At 35.7% G+C, this 17,500-nt stretch overlaps 3 protein-coding genes across 4 annotated transcripts in view; 1 reads left to right on the top strand and 2 right to left on the bottom strand.

Annotated features, from left to right (window-relative positions):
- LOC125035992 (serine/threonine-protein kinase Nek8-like) overlaps positions 1–4,243 on the bottom strand; it is a 14,068-nt gene extending 9,825 nt beyond the window's left edge. The window contains exons 1-4 of one of the 2 annotated variants that reach the window (XM_047628321.1): positions 4,119–4,243; positions 3,011–3,101; positions 769–942; positions 452–609 (exon numbers count right to left, since the gene is read on the bottom strand). In XM_047628321.1, coding sequence (XP_047484277.1) covers positions 452–609; positions 769–942; positions 3,011–3,101; positions 4,119–4,165 — 470 coding nt within the window. In that variant the 5' untranslated portion in view covers positions 4,166–4,243. Of the gene's footprint in view, positions 1–451; positions 610–768; positions 943–3,010; positions 3,102–4,029; positions 4,066–4,118 lie in introns of those variants that run through there. The other variant, XM_047628322.1, reaches the window with a different exon arrangement.
- A 481-nt stretch (positions 4,244–4,724) lies between these two features.
- LOC125035997 (NADH dehydrogenase [ubiquinone] 1 beta subcomplex subunit 7-like) lies at positions 4,725–7,633 on the top strand. The gene is made up of 3 exons (XM_047628332.1): positions 4,725–4,934; positions 6,059–6,227; positions 7,118–7,633. The coding sequence occupies exons 1-3, from the start codon at positions 4,823–4,825 to the stop codon at positions 7,212–7,214; spliced, it is 378 nt and encodes a 125-aa protein (XP_047484288.1). The 5' UTR covers positions 4,725–4,822; the 3' UTR covers positions 7,215–7,633.
- An 846-nt stretch (positions 7,634–8,479) lies between these two features.
- Positions 8,480–16,763, bottom strand: LOC125035996 (methylcrotonoyl-CoA carboxylase beta chain, mitochondrial-like). Its single transcript, XM_047628331.1, has 12 exons — positions 16,596–16,763; positions 14,695–14,800; positions 14,173–14,320; positions 13,664–13,904; positions 13,017–13,195; positions 12,724–12,823; positions 11,927–12,067; positions 11,615–11,786; positions 11,150–11,306; positions 10,733–10,847; positions 10,127–10,212; positions 8,480–9,756 (listed from the first exon to the last, which is right to left on the bottom strand). Exons 1-12 carry the CDS (start codon positions 16,722–16,724, stop codon positions 9,639–9,641), a joined length of 1,692 nt encoding a protein of 563 aa, XP_047484287.1. The 5' UTR covers positions 16,725–16,763; the 3' UTR covers positions 8,480–9,638.
- Between the last annotated feature and the right edge of the window lie 737 nt (positions 16,764–17,500).

The following is a 17,500-nucleotide window of genomic DNA, read 5'->3' as shown; positions in this document are numbered from 1 at the left end:
ATTTATATACCAAAAGTACTGATTACAGGAAGATGGAAACAAAACTACTTTTATCATCTCTAGTCATACTGGCTGCACAAAATAATGCTGAAGCTGTGACTACCACTAAAAGAGTACCAACAGGAATATCTAGCAATACTTTCCTATCTCTTATCTTTACTTTTGGTTAAGTACCATTACACATACAGTAAGCTGTAATAATAAGCAATTTTCTTTATACAATTTTACAGTACTAGGACAATTCTAAAGTATAAATTAATGGTGGAACTTCCCTATTCTCCATACAAATATCTTTATTGGAAATGTATAAAAAGAGAAAAGAGAGACAACTACTGAAGAATAAAATTGTGGTCATTCTCCTCCTCTTTAGACTCCTCATTTTAACCATTCACAACTTTCACCTCTTTTGTCAATAACCTACTACTACTCTACATTCTTGTGTGGGCTTTACCTACTCAGGATTTTTGAGATACCAAAGTCACCAATCTTAACAACACGATGAGATCTGTCCAGAAGAATGTTGTTCGACTTAATGTCTCTATGCAGAATTTTACTCTCATGAATGTGTAGCATCCCAAGCACCAGCTGGCAGAAGAGGTTCAACACATCCTGGAAAGTTATATATCATTAATCACCATTCATTCTCAACGAAAGGCAAATTGTGCACAAAGCAAAAGTTCCTCTACAACAGCATATAAATCTTCATTAAATAGTCCTTGAGATTTGAAGTACTTCCTGATTTTCAAAATGGCAAGTGTCCATACATACCTCTTCTGGGAGGAGGTTCCCTTCCCCTCTCGAGCGAAGATAGTCATACAGGTTGCCCCCAGGTGCGTACTCCATGACAATCATAATAGTGTTGTTGTCAAGGTAATTGTCATAATATTCAATGATATTTGGATGCTGAAACATCGCAAGCACTCTCACCTCATTCTTTGTCACCTGTTGAAAAGTTGCTTATTGGTGTGCAAGTATAAAAAAGTCATTATTGCTCTCAAGAATGTATGTATAGATAAAATTTTGAATAATATATATGCAACTAATGAATGATCAATTAATTATATTCAACAGCATGAGTGATTCTCTATGCTACTTGTACATCCCTTACAGGATGTGTGTGTGTGTGTGTGTGTGTGTGTGTGTGTGTGTGTGTGTGTGTGTGTGTGTGTGTGTGTGTGTGTGTGTGTGTGTGTGTGTGTGGGTAGGTGTGTGTGTGTGGGTAGGTGTGTGTGTGTGGGTAGGTGTGTGTGTGTGGGTAGGTGTGTGTGTGTATGTGGGTAGGTGTGTGTGTGTGGGTAGGGGTGTGTGTGTGGGTAGGTGTGTGTGGGTAGGTGTGTGTGTGTGGGTAGGTGTGTGTGTGTGGGTAGGTGTGTGTGTGTGGGTAGGTGTGTGTGTGTGGGTAGGTGTGTGTGTGTGGGTAGGTGTGTGTGTATGTGGGTAGGTGTGTGTGCGGGTAGGTGTGTGGGTAGGTGTGTGGGTAGGTGTGATGGTAGGTGTGGATGTGGGTGTCTGTGCATGTGTGTGTGTGTGTGTGTAGGTGTGTGGTTGTGTGGTTGTGTGGGTGTGTGGGTGTATGGGTGTGTCTGTGTGCAAGTGTGTGACATGTGTGTGTTTGGGTGAGTATGTGTATGTGTATGTGTATGTGTATGTGTATGTGTATGTGTATATGTATGTGTATTTATTTATGCATATGTATGTGTACATGTTTGTGTAAGTGTATATGTACATGTATGTTTATGAGTACATCTGTGTGTATGTGTGTATGTGTATGTGTATGTGTATGTGTACTTGTATGTGTACTTGTATGTGTACGTGTATGTGTACATGTATGTGTACATGTATGTGTACATGTATGTGTACATGTATGTGTACATGTATATGTACATGTATGTGTACATGTATGTGTACATGTATGTGTGCATGTATGTGTGCGTGTATGTGTACGTGTATGTTTGCATGTATGTTTGCGTGTATGTTTGCATGTATGTGTGTATGTGTACATGTATGTGTACATGTATGTGTACATGTATGTGTGCATGTATATAAGTATGTATAAATAGCTTCCACGTGGCGTACAGAAGCAAGTATACGCGTGGCTTCACCGCAGGCACCCCAACGTGCCCCACGCCCCCCACCAGTACTTAAGGCTCAGGATGACCCAGGTCAGTCTCAGTCCTAGCACTTAGCCTTACGAAGACTTGTATCTGTGTTAATATCTGTGTTGCTTACACTTCTCAATAAAAGAGGTTAAGCCAACCGTCCGTTTCACTACTCCTGCAAAACCATATGTTTAAGGTGTCATTTAAATACCCTTTACAATGTATGTGTGTGTGTGTGTATGTGTACGTGTATGTTTGCATGTATGTTTGCGTATATGTTTGCATGTATGTGTGTATGTGTACATGTATGTGTGTGCATGCCTTGTCAACAGATGTTAATGTATGCCTGTGCCACTGTATGCTTGTGTCTCCATATGCCTGTAGCACCGTACATCTGTGTCATTGTATGTCTGTGTCACCATATGTCTGTGTCAATGTATGTCTGTGTCAATGTATGTCTGTGTCAATGTATGTCTGAGTCAATGTATGTCTGTGTCAATGTATGTCTGTGTCAATGTATGTCTGTGTCAATGTATGTCTGTGTCAATGTATGTCTGTGTCAATGTATGTCTGTGACAATGTATGTCTGTGTCAACATGTCTGTGTCAATGTATGTCTGTGTCAATGTATGTCTGTGTCAATGTATGTCTTTGTCAATGTATGTCTGTGTCAATGTATGTCTATGTCAATGTATGTCTGTGTCAATGTATGTCTGTGTCAATGTATGTCTGTGTCAATGTATATCTTTGTCAATGTATCTCTGTGTCAATGTATCTCTGTGTCGATGTATGTCTGTGTCAATGTATGTCTAAATCAATATCTATGTATGTGTGTATTTGTGTGAAAATGTATATGCATATTATTGCATTTAAGTTTGTTTGTCTGTAAAAGAATACATGTGCCAAACATACCTCACATTCTGCATTTGTGATAGACTCAGTGGGTATCTGCTTAATCACAACATGTTTGTTGTCAGACAGACGGCGATATAGGTAGACATTTCTGTAATTAAAGATTAAAGAATTTTACCCAAACTCAAGTGCCATATGTTCTATGAACAGCATCAGTCACACTGCAAAACCTTAAACAAATTAGTGCTAAGAAACAACAGCAATAGTATTTCTGTGACTGTTTTGTATGCTTTGAAAATAGGCAACCACCCACCCTTAGACCTGACTTGAATAGAGCCTGAACAGGTCTAAGTGATACAACTTGTGTATGACATCATGACTCAGATGAGGCAGAGGCTCAGCAAGTAGCCCCAGGTAATGGAGTTTTCAGCCATTCATATTGTGCTTATTTGTCAATTTTGTCACCTATTATTTTGGTTAATTGATATCAATATGAATCCAGTGACATCAAATCTGATGTGGTCTTATTCTAGAAATTCATCAATACTTATTCTAAATAACATATGTATCCAAATTTTCAATCCTATGGCTAATAATTTTATTTGTATATGCAATAACAATATTCAATTTGCTCCCTTTCTGAGAGTTTTCTTACAAAATAAAATTATCAAAATGGAGTTTAACTTCTGTCAATACAAATTATATATATATATATATATATATATATATATACTGACTTTACAAATATATATCACGTTCCATACATGGATTCCCTAATATATAGGAGGCCCTGGGTTGCTGCCCACTTTGCCCATTCCCAAATCTAGCCATTATTTTGACTGACAGAAATGTAATGCATCCTTCAACTTATTATTTATGCGTCAAATAGCCTTTTCATCTAATTCTTTCATTAAACGGATATGCAAATCTCATGGAGGCGATCGACTCCCTAATCTATAGCTTCCATATGTATATGCATATTCCTTTTATCCTGTTGATGCTCTCGTAAATCTTAATACTGCGAAAATATGCCTTGACCATGTCCTGTATTAGTAGATTTAAACATAACCTGCTTTTACCTGTATATATGGTGATAAACTCGGTAATCAAGATTTTAAAAGTCTATTTTGATACTACCAAACACCATGTCACTTTACATGAAACCCACCCATAAGCACCCCTGCCAATTGGGTGTAAGATCTCGTAATTGTTCATTTCGGTTGCGGAGAAAACAATCGTAATTTGGCTTTGTTGCAGACTGCGCCCATGACAACAACAAAGATAATGTTTACATTCGGCGTGAAAAACATTCACAAATAAATTTATTTGAATTTCTATTACCCAGTAAGAATAATTGGCATATGATATGTATCTTTGAATGAAAGCTATTTCTTATTAGATTTTTATAGAATTATATGCATATCTTTGGGGATGAATGGCGAATAGGTAATTATATTAAGCATCAATGAATTTCCAGAATAAATTCGTAAATAATCAAAAACTCAAAAGTAAGTTGAAATATAGTAAATTTATCCCTAGAATATAAAATAATTTACTGAATTTAATATATACTCAAAATCACCTAAATATGTTAGTTTCAGAAGGACAATAGCAATCATTTTCAGAACTCATTAACCGAATACCTGATTATGTCACTATGAAAAGCAAATTACCTTCTGTATTTAAAAACACATAACAAATCCTATCTAATAAACTGTCATGAGATAAAGCACCAAAACAAGAGTTTTTCATCCCTTAGCGAATCCTACACCTAGTTCCCCTTGCGGCCGCCAGAGGAGCTCCGCAGCCGTCTCTCAGCTGTTTCTCCCGAAGTCCCATTTTCGACGCGAATTCCAGCCCCCTTCGGCCGCGATGGGCAACGTGGTGGCGCAGGCTATCGGGGACCGAAGTACTACGCCCGATTACAAGGCGGAGCCCACTTTCGACCCGCTCTATGGCTTTCCATCAGGCAGGAAAGAGAGGGGTAAGGCCGGTGGTAGTTTTGTTTTCGTCCACCAATTCGCCGTTTCAGATTGGTTATTTGACCGGCAATTTTACGTCTCTGGGTATTTTCTTTGATAATAAAATTCCAAGGAACGCTTAATTTCTTTTGTAGGTTAATCCTAAGACATTTCGCTTAATTGACATTCCTTAGAAAAGAGGTCATTGGGATTCGAGTTACAATAGAGTATATTTGGAAATGAAACCGATTTACGGGTGAACATTATATGGGTCTGGTTTCTATTTTCTTCGCACACTAATAACAAGGATAGTAGAGATGATGTAAAACCTTAAAGAAGACACTCCATGATTTGTACTATTCCAGCATCGAAAGACTTAACATTAAGTTGATGAAACTGGACCCTTACCAAATAGTCAGACAGAATTGTAGCAGATGACGTATGGGAGGGAAATCAGACAAACCAATGGCATTGTTCTGGAGAAGTTCCCGTGTATGACAACCAGGATTACAGTAAAAAAAAAAAAAAGAAAAGGAAAAAAAAAGTGTAGGGAGTGGTTACCTTGACGAAAACCAAGACACTTTTCTTCTGTGGCAAGAGGTTAGCAAATCGGAAGTAAGGGAGATACTGGACAGAGAAGAGAGAAGATCAATCCTTCATTTTCTAAGTCCCCATCAAAACAAATGTGGGTGTGTAGCTCATTACTGCAATCTATCAAGCAGTCCATGTATTGCTACGTGCTTGTGAGAATGATTATTTTGTAATTATCAGCGTCAATTTTTCCAATCCCAAGTATGTAATGTATTCTCATAGTTTTATTATACTTTTTTTTTTTGTGTTTTGATTATTTGTGCTACTCTGTACAATAACCTTGTGCACCAGTGTAATAACATACTGCCTGATCTGCAGGGTATACCCCACTTAATCCAAAAGATTTGTATATTGTAATTAGATATATGAAATGAGCCTTAAAAGAAACATACATAAATTTCATTGATGTTCAAGAACTTTCAGATACTGATTTGCAAACAAATCTTTCATCGGTAAATGTATGAAATGTTTGCAAAATTGCTTTTATATAGAGTTTCACCTCATATGACTACACTTTTTTTCCCTCCCAAGCTATAATTGAGGCTGTCATTTTCAGTGATGGTGGCAACACAAGAAGAAATGGAGTCAGCCAAGCTTCCCTTGAAAAACAGGGATTACTGTGCTCACAAAGCCATTACGTACCAAGCCTGCCGCCAGAAGGTGTGGCCATTTGCGTACCAGTGTGCCCACGAAAAACACGACTACCTCAATTGTCAATATGATGAGTAAGTACAACTTGCATTCCATTTGCCTCTTAGGTTTTTTCTTAGCACCTTCTGGTTCTCAAAGAAAAATCTACTATGATCTATGAAAGGCATATTTTAGTCATTTTTACTCTTTATCAATAATGTAGAACAAAATGAAAAAAAAATGCTGCTTAGTCAGTTATGCACAGACCTATTATCGAAGTTACCAGTATACTTAAGTTTATATATTGTGCAGTCAGATAAATCAGTTAATTTTCTTTCTTCCAGTTCACTGTCATACTTTATTTGATAGACTAAAAGATTGTCCTTTTACTCTTAGCCCTGTCTGGCACAGAGTATTTCATTATTGTGTGTCTGATCACACTACCATTATTCAAAAATATCTTGCATCTCAAAATTTGAAAATTGTAGATTGCTTTAAAAGGAACTGTAAAGATGACACAGAGCATTAGGGATAAAAGAAAAAGGAGGGGGAAAATCCTTTCATCTTGAAATAAGGACTGGACACATTATATCTTCCTTACCCTACTTATTGAGCCAATGATGACAGCTCATACTAAAATTGAATAATTTTGAGTGATTAATTTATAGCCTTTTGAAAACAGCTTCAATGAGAGGTCTTTTTGTTTGTTATGAACTTATTTTACAATTCAAACTTAGTTATGTTGTTAAGACCTCATAAGCAGACTGGGGCCTATGAAGACTTATTTGCTTTGATTTGCATTCAAAAATAAAAACACCAATTTGTCATTTTTGGGTTGTTGCTGACATTGGCCTATGTTCTCAAAGCTGTCTTAATTGCAGTGAAAGGCTATAACATGAAAGAACAAAGAAACTCAAGATTAATAATGATAAAGCCTTTGTAATGACCGCAAATAAATGGTTAAATATCCATCCCATCTTTACAGTTATATACTGAGAATGAAGGAGCACGAGAGAGAGCACCGGCTGCTGGAACGTGCCAAGAGGAAAGCTGCAAAGGCCGCGCGGGAAGAAGAGGAATAATAAATGTTTATCTGGCATCCTGCACCTTTCATTTCACTCCAATAGGGAGAGGCATGTCAGGGGATGGACTTCTGTAAGGCCTTTTCATACTGCCCATTTCTTATCAATCCATCAGATAAAAAATTGTAGTTTCACATGCAAGGAAACTTCCAGTCCGTGTGATATTTATCAACAGGAGTGTCAACCACCTCTGCATTTTGTGGCAGAGGCTTCAAATTTATACCTTGACCACTAAATTGGACTTTTTATTAAATTATTATTCTATATGTTATTTGGACTTTTCATGTTGTTGCCAACTTGTACTGTTCACTAAATCTTATGGTATTTATTTTTTTTCCCCCATACTAGAAGAGGTTCGGTACTTTACATTCTTGTATATAGGTTTATAAGAATTCAGAATAATAAATGTATATAGTTTACCCACTTGTCTCATTCAACAAACTACCTGGCAGATGAATTGAAGAGTTTAGTACACAGAAAATAGTTTATATAGAGATTAAAGTAAAGTAACTAAGAGTCGTAAGCTCATTTCTAATATGAAAAGGACATGGCCTTTACGGAAAACTTTAAAGGAAAGTATTCTCAAAAATCAAAGAGGCAATAATGTTGCACAGTTCTGAATACAGTCTGTGTTCTCACATATAATGTATTCAGATAAGCAGGGAAATGATGTGTTCACTGTAGTATTGTTTTGAGAAATGTCTGCACATAAATGGCTCTGCAAGTGCTTAGGCACAAAGGAGTCAATTCCTCTACCTTGTGACCTCGCCTTATTTCACCATTCCTGGGGTTTGTAGATTTTTTTTTTTCTTTTTTTTTTTTCTTTGAGATAGATAGTACTCGTAATTGCTCATTAGCAACTTGGAACTTACAGAGCCATCTATCTGTAAAAACAATACATAAATTAAACTTGCAGTAGGTATGGTATGTATGAACATGCCATCCCTGGCAACCTCAGGTTAATAATGCACCAAATCTTGTATAGTAACAGCAATAATAAAAGACTGCTCTTTTGATATTTGTATTTTTTCTCTTCTTTCTTTCATGTTTTTCAGTGTTTCCTCCTAGAATTATTTATTTGATAAAGGTAAATTTTTATATAATCCTGTTACAAACATGTATTTTACAGCATTGAAAATATAATAATAAAGGATTCAAATCCCTAGATTAATTTTAAATGTGACTGAACTTGCTGTATCTCCTTCACTGGAAATTAAATTATTCTTCAAATGATTATCGGGTCTTTGGGGGAAGAATACAGCCCATACTTTACAAAAAAAAATTTATTTACACAATACCCTAAGTTATCTACAAAAATACTATACATTCCCCTAATGAATTAAGAAACAGGATATATGAAAGCACTTTCTTTGAGCTGCAAAAGAACTTGCAAATCCAAAATCCAGGCATTTTAAGCTGCTCTTATTAAATTTGAGTATAAATTTCTCCCAATAGTGATTGCTGTGACTAGATCAGTTGCTCTGTTGATTTCATATATCTCATCACTAAGGCTTTTTTTTTTATTTTGCAAACCTGCTTTCAAATTCACTCTAAATATTTGTACCATAGATCTTTATTTCTTTCTAGGGATAAAATAAGATCTTGCTTAGCTGAACTTTTTTGACACTCATTTACAAAGCTAAAGAATGTGGAAAAACGAAACCAATTTCAAAACACATGGTTGTTATTTTGACTGGCAGTGAACATCATTGTGCAAAAAATATCAGAAATGCATATATTTTGTATTTCTAGTGTGTCTCATCAATTTGTTACCAAAACATATGAAACACCTTAATGTTACAGAAGTATCTTATCTGTTGTTGGGAGAAAGGGAAAACTCTTTTGTACACCATGCTTTTGGACCACTACTTAAATTTAAATCTATAGGTTATTTATAGTAACTATTAAATTCTTCATTTGAAAAATGCTTTCTCTGTTTCCATACAAAAAATATAGAACTAAAAAAAAATCACAGCTACACAAAACAATATATTCTACCCTCATAACTTACAAACAAATATATGTCATTCTTGAAGACAACATGAATTTTATTTAGATTCTAATCATACCAAACCATAAACATATTTTACTGTACATTTCACACTCATGTTCACATTTTCATTATGTCCAGAAAATGTGATTGTTCAAATTACAACATTTTAAGATACTGCCAAAGACAAACTTATTTTCTTACAATTAGAGATGTTTACCATTTGTTATAATGTATTCATCTTTCTTTGAAAATACAATAAGTACATTAAATTTAGCCAGATACAATACCTTGCAAGATTAATTAAACATTTTATGAAAATGCCCAAGAGGTCAATTCGATCCTAATTCAGAATAATGAACAGCACAAAATGTCACACATTTCTAATCTCAAAACATTGTTGCTATAAGGACTCATTGTTGCTTTAGGACTCTTTACATTCTGAATACACCAAAGTCCGTTTTGGGGATGGGAGCATTCAAAGAGGCAGACAAGGACAGGCCTAGAACGTGTCTTGTTTCCACAGGATCGATCACTCCATCATCCCAAAGACTGAAAAACACAAGAAAATCAAATTATTATTTACAAAAAAAAAAAAAAGAAAAAGAAATCCCTAATGATTTATAAACTTTTAAAAATTCTAAACAATAAATTAATTAAGGCATGATCACCAATTTCATGTGTGTACTTTAAATATTAATATCCACAGGAGCACAAAGTACGTTTCTACAGAAAAAGAACAAAGTAACCATTGAAAGGAAACATTTCCTCCTACTCCAAATATATATTATGTATTATCTTTCAAACAGTAAGAACAAGAAGTGGGGAAAAAAGAAAAAAAAAAATATATATATATATATTATTTCTTAAGTATTTATTTTTCAACCATGAAAAAAAAAAAAAAAAAAAATTAACCACCTACCGAGCACTGGAGAAGTATGGAGATCCCTCGGCCTCAAACCGTTTGATAATAGGAGCCTTGAGTGCCTGTTCCTCTTGCTCAGTCCACTGAAATTTTTAAAAAATGAAGGTTAATTAACAACAAAAAGCTTTTGAGAGCTTTTAGGCACTCTTTTTTTTACTCTTAACTGGCAGACTTTTTTCACCAATATTAGATTGTACAACATGTAGGGTGATAACAATTGAAAATAAAATGTGTAGAGTTCTGTAATACAAAATAAAATACATCCTTCAGTTTTAATAGTATTTTTTGGTGTAACTGACATTTTTACTTCCTTATTCACACCACAAATAAGTCATATGCATGCAAGATGATGCATCAAAAAATGTTTATTGTTTCCTTGATTTTTTCTTTCTTTCTTTCTTGTCTTTTTTTTTGTCATTGGACTCCCAAAAATTCCAATTCCAAGGTATATTTTGCCAAAAACAATTGATAAATTCACTTCATAAACAAAAGTAACAAAAAGTTTACTGTATATCTAAGGACAAAAATATTTTCCATCTTACATTTTTCCTACAACATACCCAAAATGCAAATACCACCTAAGTGTCTGTACCGAAGACCTACCTCCTTGCCCTCCCGACGTCTCTGTTCCCTCGTGATCTGTGCCAAGACACCCGCTGCCTGCTCTCCCCCCATCACGCTGATGCGGCTGTTGGGCCACATGTACATGAAGCGTGGCCTATGGAGCAGAGAGAAAACTTGTCTAATATCTTCTATTGTTATCATTGTTATTTTTTTATTTTTTAAGATCTATCAGTGTCTAATATCCACTTCAAATCTTAAAAATATGCATGCTTATATATAAGACTATCATAAACTTATTTTGCAATCAACCAAATGAGAAAATATAGAACCAATCTAATATCTGTGCCAAACTGAAAAATATATACCCAGGAGTACACATATAAGACAGTTTATCCCAAAATAAAACTAGAATTACCCAAGAGAAAACAGAAACATTAGATAGATGATTAAACTCACCCGTAGGCTCTGCCGCACATGCCATAGTTACCGGCACCATATGAACCCCCAACGACAACAGTGAATTTGGGGACCTTTGCGCAGGCCACAGCTGTGACCATCTTGGCTCCATTTTTAGCGATGCCTCCAGCCTCCGCATCTCGGCCAACCATGAAGCCTTGACAATGTGTACATGTCAGAATGAGGAACTTATATGACATACTAGCATGCACACTTAAACTGGCACACTTGCATGTAGACATTGAAAAATATCCAGGATAAAAAGAACTGATCTTTGCTGATTTATCATTAAGAGAAATTTCTGAGAAAAGTATCATGCCTCAAGGCTGAACAATAATTGTGTACATTTTCAGTCATGTAAATGAATGAAAATGTACTTAAATACATGAGGCATTGAAAGCAAAAACATATTTATGCTAACATACAAAAACTGCAAACCACCCATTCCCACCAAACTTTGCATACCAGTAATGTTTTGCAAGAAGATCAGGGGTATTTTTCTCTGGCAGCAAAGCTCAATGAAGTGAGTGCCCTTCACTGCAGACTCGGAGAACAGGACACCATTATTGCCAATGATGCCCACAGGATACCCATACAGGCGAGCAAAACCACAGATTAGTGTGTCACCATAGCGAGCCTGGAATGAACATGTAAGTAAACAATCACATAAATAAACAAATATCAGAAAAAGATGTGAGACAATCATAATACAACAACTACATAAACAGTACAACATAAATAACAGCAACGCCATCAGTTCAGCTCTAATAACCTCACCTTGAACTCGTCAAACTCTGATCCATCCACCACACGTGCAATGACCTCCCTCACATCATAAGTCTTCTTGAGGTTGTCACCCACAATGCCATAGAGGTCATGGGGGTCAAAGATTGGCTCCTTCACGTCACGCAGAGATACCTGAAAGTGGGGTTCGGCACTTTTGTAACTGACTAGGTGATGGAGAGTGGAAAAATGTTTACTTGAAAAAAAAGTAAACCTGAATGACAAAGCTCATTTATAAATCTTTATTTAATCAAAAAGGATTGTATTTTAATGATTGAGGAAACCACATCTTTCGAGATTTCTCCGAATTCACATGAAAATTCATCATTAACCCGTTACTGCCATGCCACACCTATAGCTGTCAGAAATCACTGTAATCAGGAAGATTGAGAGATTTCTAATACCATCATCTAAGGGTGAAATGTTCTGAAACCCAGGTCATGCCTATTCTTGGTAGCAATCTATTTTTCCTGCATATGGCAACAATGCTAATACTGTATTTTATCAACACTTCAATACTCCAATAAGCCATTTTATTCCTGCAAAAAAATACACAAAAGAAATTAAATCTATGCAATAAAGGAAGCAAATATGCTCCTAGAATTATTCAAAGAAAGAAAGAAAAAAAGGCTATGTAACTTTTTAAGAATAATCAACTTTACAAAATGAAACACAGAAACAATATACAAGGACATTATATCTTAGTATTCTCTTTTTGTGGCTTCATGTTTGTACACCCTTTACCTTTTTGTTGTCAAAAATATGCTCCATGAACTATATCTGTATCTTACCTGAGGTACTTTGGTGCGGTTAAGGGTCCTCACAACCCGTCGAGCCAAATGTAGGGCGTGTGTGTCATCTAAGGCATAGTGATCTGTCACCCCTGATTTCCTGGAGGACAAAGTGCATAAATGAATTACCATATTTGGCAAACTGCACGAATACCTTGAACAACCACTAAAAGGCATATTAAGCTAGATTCTCAATTCCTCACAATTCCTGCAAATATATGATAACATTCAGTGCACATATATTCATGAGACACGTTTTCCAACCACCAATCTCCCTTGTCTCCTTGACGCACCCACAATGGAGATCCGCTCCTCCAAGGTCCTCAGCCGAAATCTCCTCTCCTGTGGCTGCCTTGACAAGAGGAGGTCCCCCTAGGAAAATGGTTCCCTGCCGACGCACGATGATCGACTCATCAGCCATTGCAGGCACATAGGCTCCTCCTGCTGTGCAAGACCCAAGAACAACAGCAATCTGCAATTGGGAAAGAGGGCTATAGAATGGCTAATGCTCACTTCAATTCATGCATCAAACAACTGCACTGACAATATTTTGCTGTTTATAATCTGTATATACCTATAGTATATCTATAAATTATGTTAACCTTTTAATTTAAAGTTATAAGACAAAAGCTATGCAGCTATGAAAATTCCACTTTGACATCTAATAATAGTAGTAATCACTGACATGCCTCTGTGTTGATGAGGTAAATCATTTTTAATGCTTTTATCACTGATATCACTGAAATACTATATCTTTACCTTTTTGTATTTAGATTTCATAATGATTACTTAAGAATGATTACTTAATATATAACCACAAAACCTTTTAAAAATCCATCTAAATCTTCCATTCATCAATATAAAACCATTAAAGACCTATGCAAAAACTGTACAAAAAAAAAGACATCCAGAAGTCTTCCCAAGCAGCAAACACACTAACCTGTGAAATCCCTTTGGAAGACATGTTGGCCTGGTTGAAGAAGATTTTACCGAAGTGGTCGCGGTCTGGGAAGACATCCGCCTGCCGCGGGAGGTTTGCACCACCAGAGTCCACCAGGTAGACACATGGCAAGTTGTTCTCCTGTGCAATCTCCTGGGCTCGTAGATGCTTCTTGACTGTGATGGGATAGTAGCTCCCTCCTTTCACTGTGGCATCATTGCCCACAATCATGCACTCAACCCTGGGAAGGAGGAGAAGGGTAGGGAAGCCTTTAAAAATAAAATACTTTAAGCAGTGAAAGACACTTAATAGTGCAGTACTGAAAAAAATTGAAGCCACTGAGAAAAAATATTAATTTTCAAGTGCACCTTCATAAAAACAACTTTGTGTCATAATTTAATGCACAAAACATACCAAAAATAGTTACACTTATTGGTATATTAATCATTACAATAATAACACTAGGAGCCACAGACCTTAATAAAAATTCCTCCCAACCCTAGACTCACCCTGATACTTTGCCGATACCAGTAATGATGCCTCCAGCTGGTACATCCTCTTTGCCATACAACTGATATCCAGCCAACTGTGACAGCTCCAGAAATGGGGTCCCAGGGTCAATCAAGTTGCCGATCCTTTCTCGCACCAAAAGCTTCCCTGAGGTGCGACAGTCATGTTTAATGGTATGAGCACAGGAAATATAAATACAAATAAATATAGAACTATACATGTATATATGTATATATGTATAATGTATATGTATATGTGTATGTGTATGTATATGTATATGTATATGTATATTTATGTATATATATACATGTATATACATGTATATACATGCGTATATATGTGTATACTATGTATATATATGTATACATATGTATGTGTACATATACATATACATAAACATATATACATATACATATATATACTGACCCACGAAAAAAAAAATACTTAAAAAATCTATGACTCCAAACACATACAAGTAATAATATTCAGTTTCTTAAATCTTCCCTTCCACACTTGCTCACCTTTGCTCTTGTGCCTCTGGATGGCCTTTTCCCCGCCACCAAGTGAAATGTGGTGGATACGTCCTCGGAGTTCGTCCACCAGAGCTGTCATCCGGGTCTCATTTTCCTAGAGGATAAAGAGTCTCACATCAGAGTTTCAACTATGCATCACATTCTAGTTTGGGAAATTCCATTTTACTCAGTATCATGGTATTGCCTAATTCATGGTGTGTTACTGAACTTAATGAAAATAAAATGAATCTGCCATCAACACTAATCTTAGCTACAGAAGGGACAATTTATTAACTGTTCAAATCATTATAGATAATGTTGTACAATGAATAAAAACTGAATATTAATCTAAAATATCAATAATAACACGCACACACACAGCACACAGCACACAGCACACAGCACACAGCACACACACACACACACACACACACACACACACACACACACACACACACACACACACACACACACACACACACACACACACACACACACACACACACAAGCATAAAAAAAAAAAAATCCCTTAATTTGTGTAGATACAGACAACTTCAGATGGTAAAAAAGATCTTACAGCTGGGCATTAAATACGTCACAAACTGGACTGACGGATATCAGAAGTCAGAACAAGGTGAGACTCTCAGTCCCATAGAAAGTATTAAGGATGTTCGTCAATCTCGGCCACTTCCTCACCATGCATCCACATTCACTACATAAAATTAAGGTATAAATAAATAAAGATACCTAATTCAGCACCATACTGTGAATTGTAACTGTACTAGAATTTATTGGTGATATGATACTTCTGCCCTTCAGCTTTTATCCTAGTATCTATCTGAAGAGTGAACCAGAATGAATGCAACACTGAAAACAAAACATTAAATCGCTGGCACTTGTCAGGGAATGGAGTCTCACAGAGCTGCCAAAAAATCCCAGTCGGGAAAACTCGCGCAGATGATTACTGTAAGTGCCTTTATAAATAAATCTTAAAATACGTTAAGGAAGCATAAAAACATTAAAAGAATATATTAAATGCATAAATATGGAAAAGTAGACACAGATAATTACCACAAAAATAATTTTGAAAAGCACATAGAAATATATGGCGTACTTGGCATATCGCAGTAATGAGTTATTAGGTCAGTGTAGTATTTATCCACGCAGTGTAAACATGTTGAACAACTTAGATAAAAATGGGTGATCTTCTTTGTCCTTTTACAGATAGCACCTTTGGGAGGCATATGCATAAATATTGCCATAGAAGAACTTTGTCTTGATTTGTATTTTTATCATTTCATGAAAGTTTCATTACCCATTAATTTCATAAAGGTTCTATTACTCCAACTACAGATTGTCCCCAGTTTTACATCATAACTAAATAGGACAAAAAAAAAAAAAAAAAAAAAAAAAATCAACTGAAATTGTAAATAGCTAGTTGAGAAACAGGTCTGAATATACATTCTGAAATCAATGCTGGCTGTCAGCCAAACTACATGAAAATCTAGTCAAAGTAATTCATATTAAGCTTTAAAATAGGTGTCAGTTGATATATATCATAATAAATAAGTCATTCCAATCTTTGCAATACACTTCGCTTCTGATTATAACGTATCTTTAATAAAAATAAGCATTTTACCATGATAAGGTGCCCGAGGGGAATTCCAGACAACAAAAACGCAAAACTATTTCTATTTCCAGCAAACGAATTACTTCTAACCCATAAAGACAAACCAACACAAACAAAAGCACACACGCAGATCTTAAGGGCATAGAGACAAACCAGACACACAAACAGAAAACAAAAAAATAAATTAAAAACGAAGAGAAAAAATACCCTATCTCGGAACCCTTGAACGTCGGCTGCTGATAAAACGCTGCCTCAAAATTAACCACAAATAACCACCAACCTTATATTCCGACGACGACCTGTCTGGTTCCGAACCGACGATGTTCGCCGTGTCATTGTGGTAATCTCTCTGTCCTTTGTAACAGCGACTGAGACTCGGATAAAAACGACAAAATCGTCTACTCAACATCTTCTCGGGACTCAGTCGGTTCCTCTGCTGGACGGCGGTTCTCGGGATTTTTCACGGAGGACGGGAGAGACGGGCTCGGTTTCCCTTGAAGTCGGGCTGCTGGATTTCATTATTAGGACTGATGCTTTTATCATTGATGTTTTGATTACTCTCCTTATCACTATCATTGCCGTCATTGTTAGTATCATTATTGTTGTCATTTTATTATTTTTATCATTATTTTTTGTTATCATTTTATTGCTATTTTTTATCATTATCACTATTTATTATCATTAACATTATCATTATCATTATTATTATCATTATTATTATCATTATCATCAATTATTATTATCATTACTACTATTATTTACTATTATTATTATCGTTATAATAATAATAATAATAATAATAATAATAATAATAATAATAATAGTTACAATAATTATCATTATTATTATTATTATTATCATTATTATCAATAATATCATCATTATCATTATCACCTGCACTATTTGCCTATTTCCTTATCTATTTTTGTGAAATAGTTTGTTTTCTCTGTTGATTACTTCCGCATGCTTCTCCTTCTCGAATTTGTCCCTTTCTCCTTCCCCCTTTTTCAATGTCCCTTTCTTACGTGCTGCCACCAATAACTTCTCTTCACTTTATGACATAAATCTCAACATATATTCTTGCTCAGTTTTCACGCAGTCCACTGCTTCTCCCTTTTCCCTTCTCAAATGTAGTCTATTTACATCGACGTGAGGACGGTGAGCTCCATATATTCCTTCAGTTCA

The sequence above is a fragment of the Penaeus chinensis genome, chromosome 20, assembly GCF_019202785.1.
Source record: "Penaeus chinensis breed Huanghai No. 1 chromosome 20, ASM1920278v2, whole genome shotgun sequence".
Lineage (NCBI taxonomy): Eukaryota > Metazoa > Arthropoda > Malacostraca > Decapoda > Penaeidae > Penaeus > Penaeus chinensis.
This window is presented reverse-complemented; position numbering and strand designations above follow the sequence as displayed.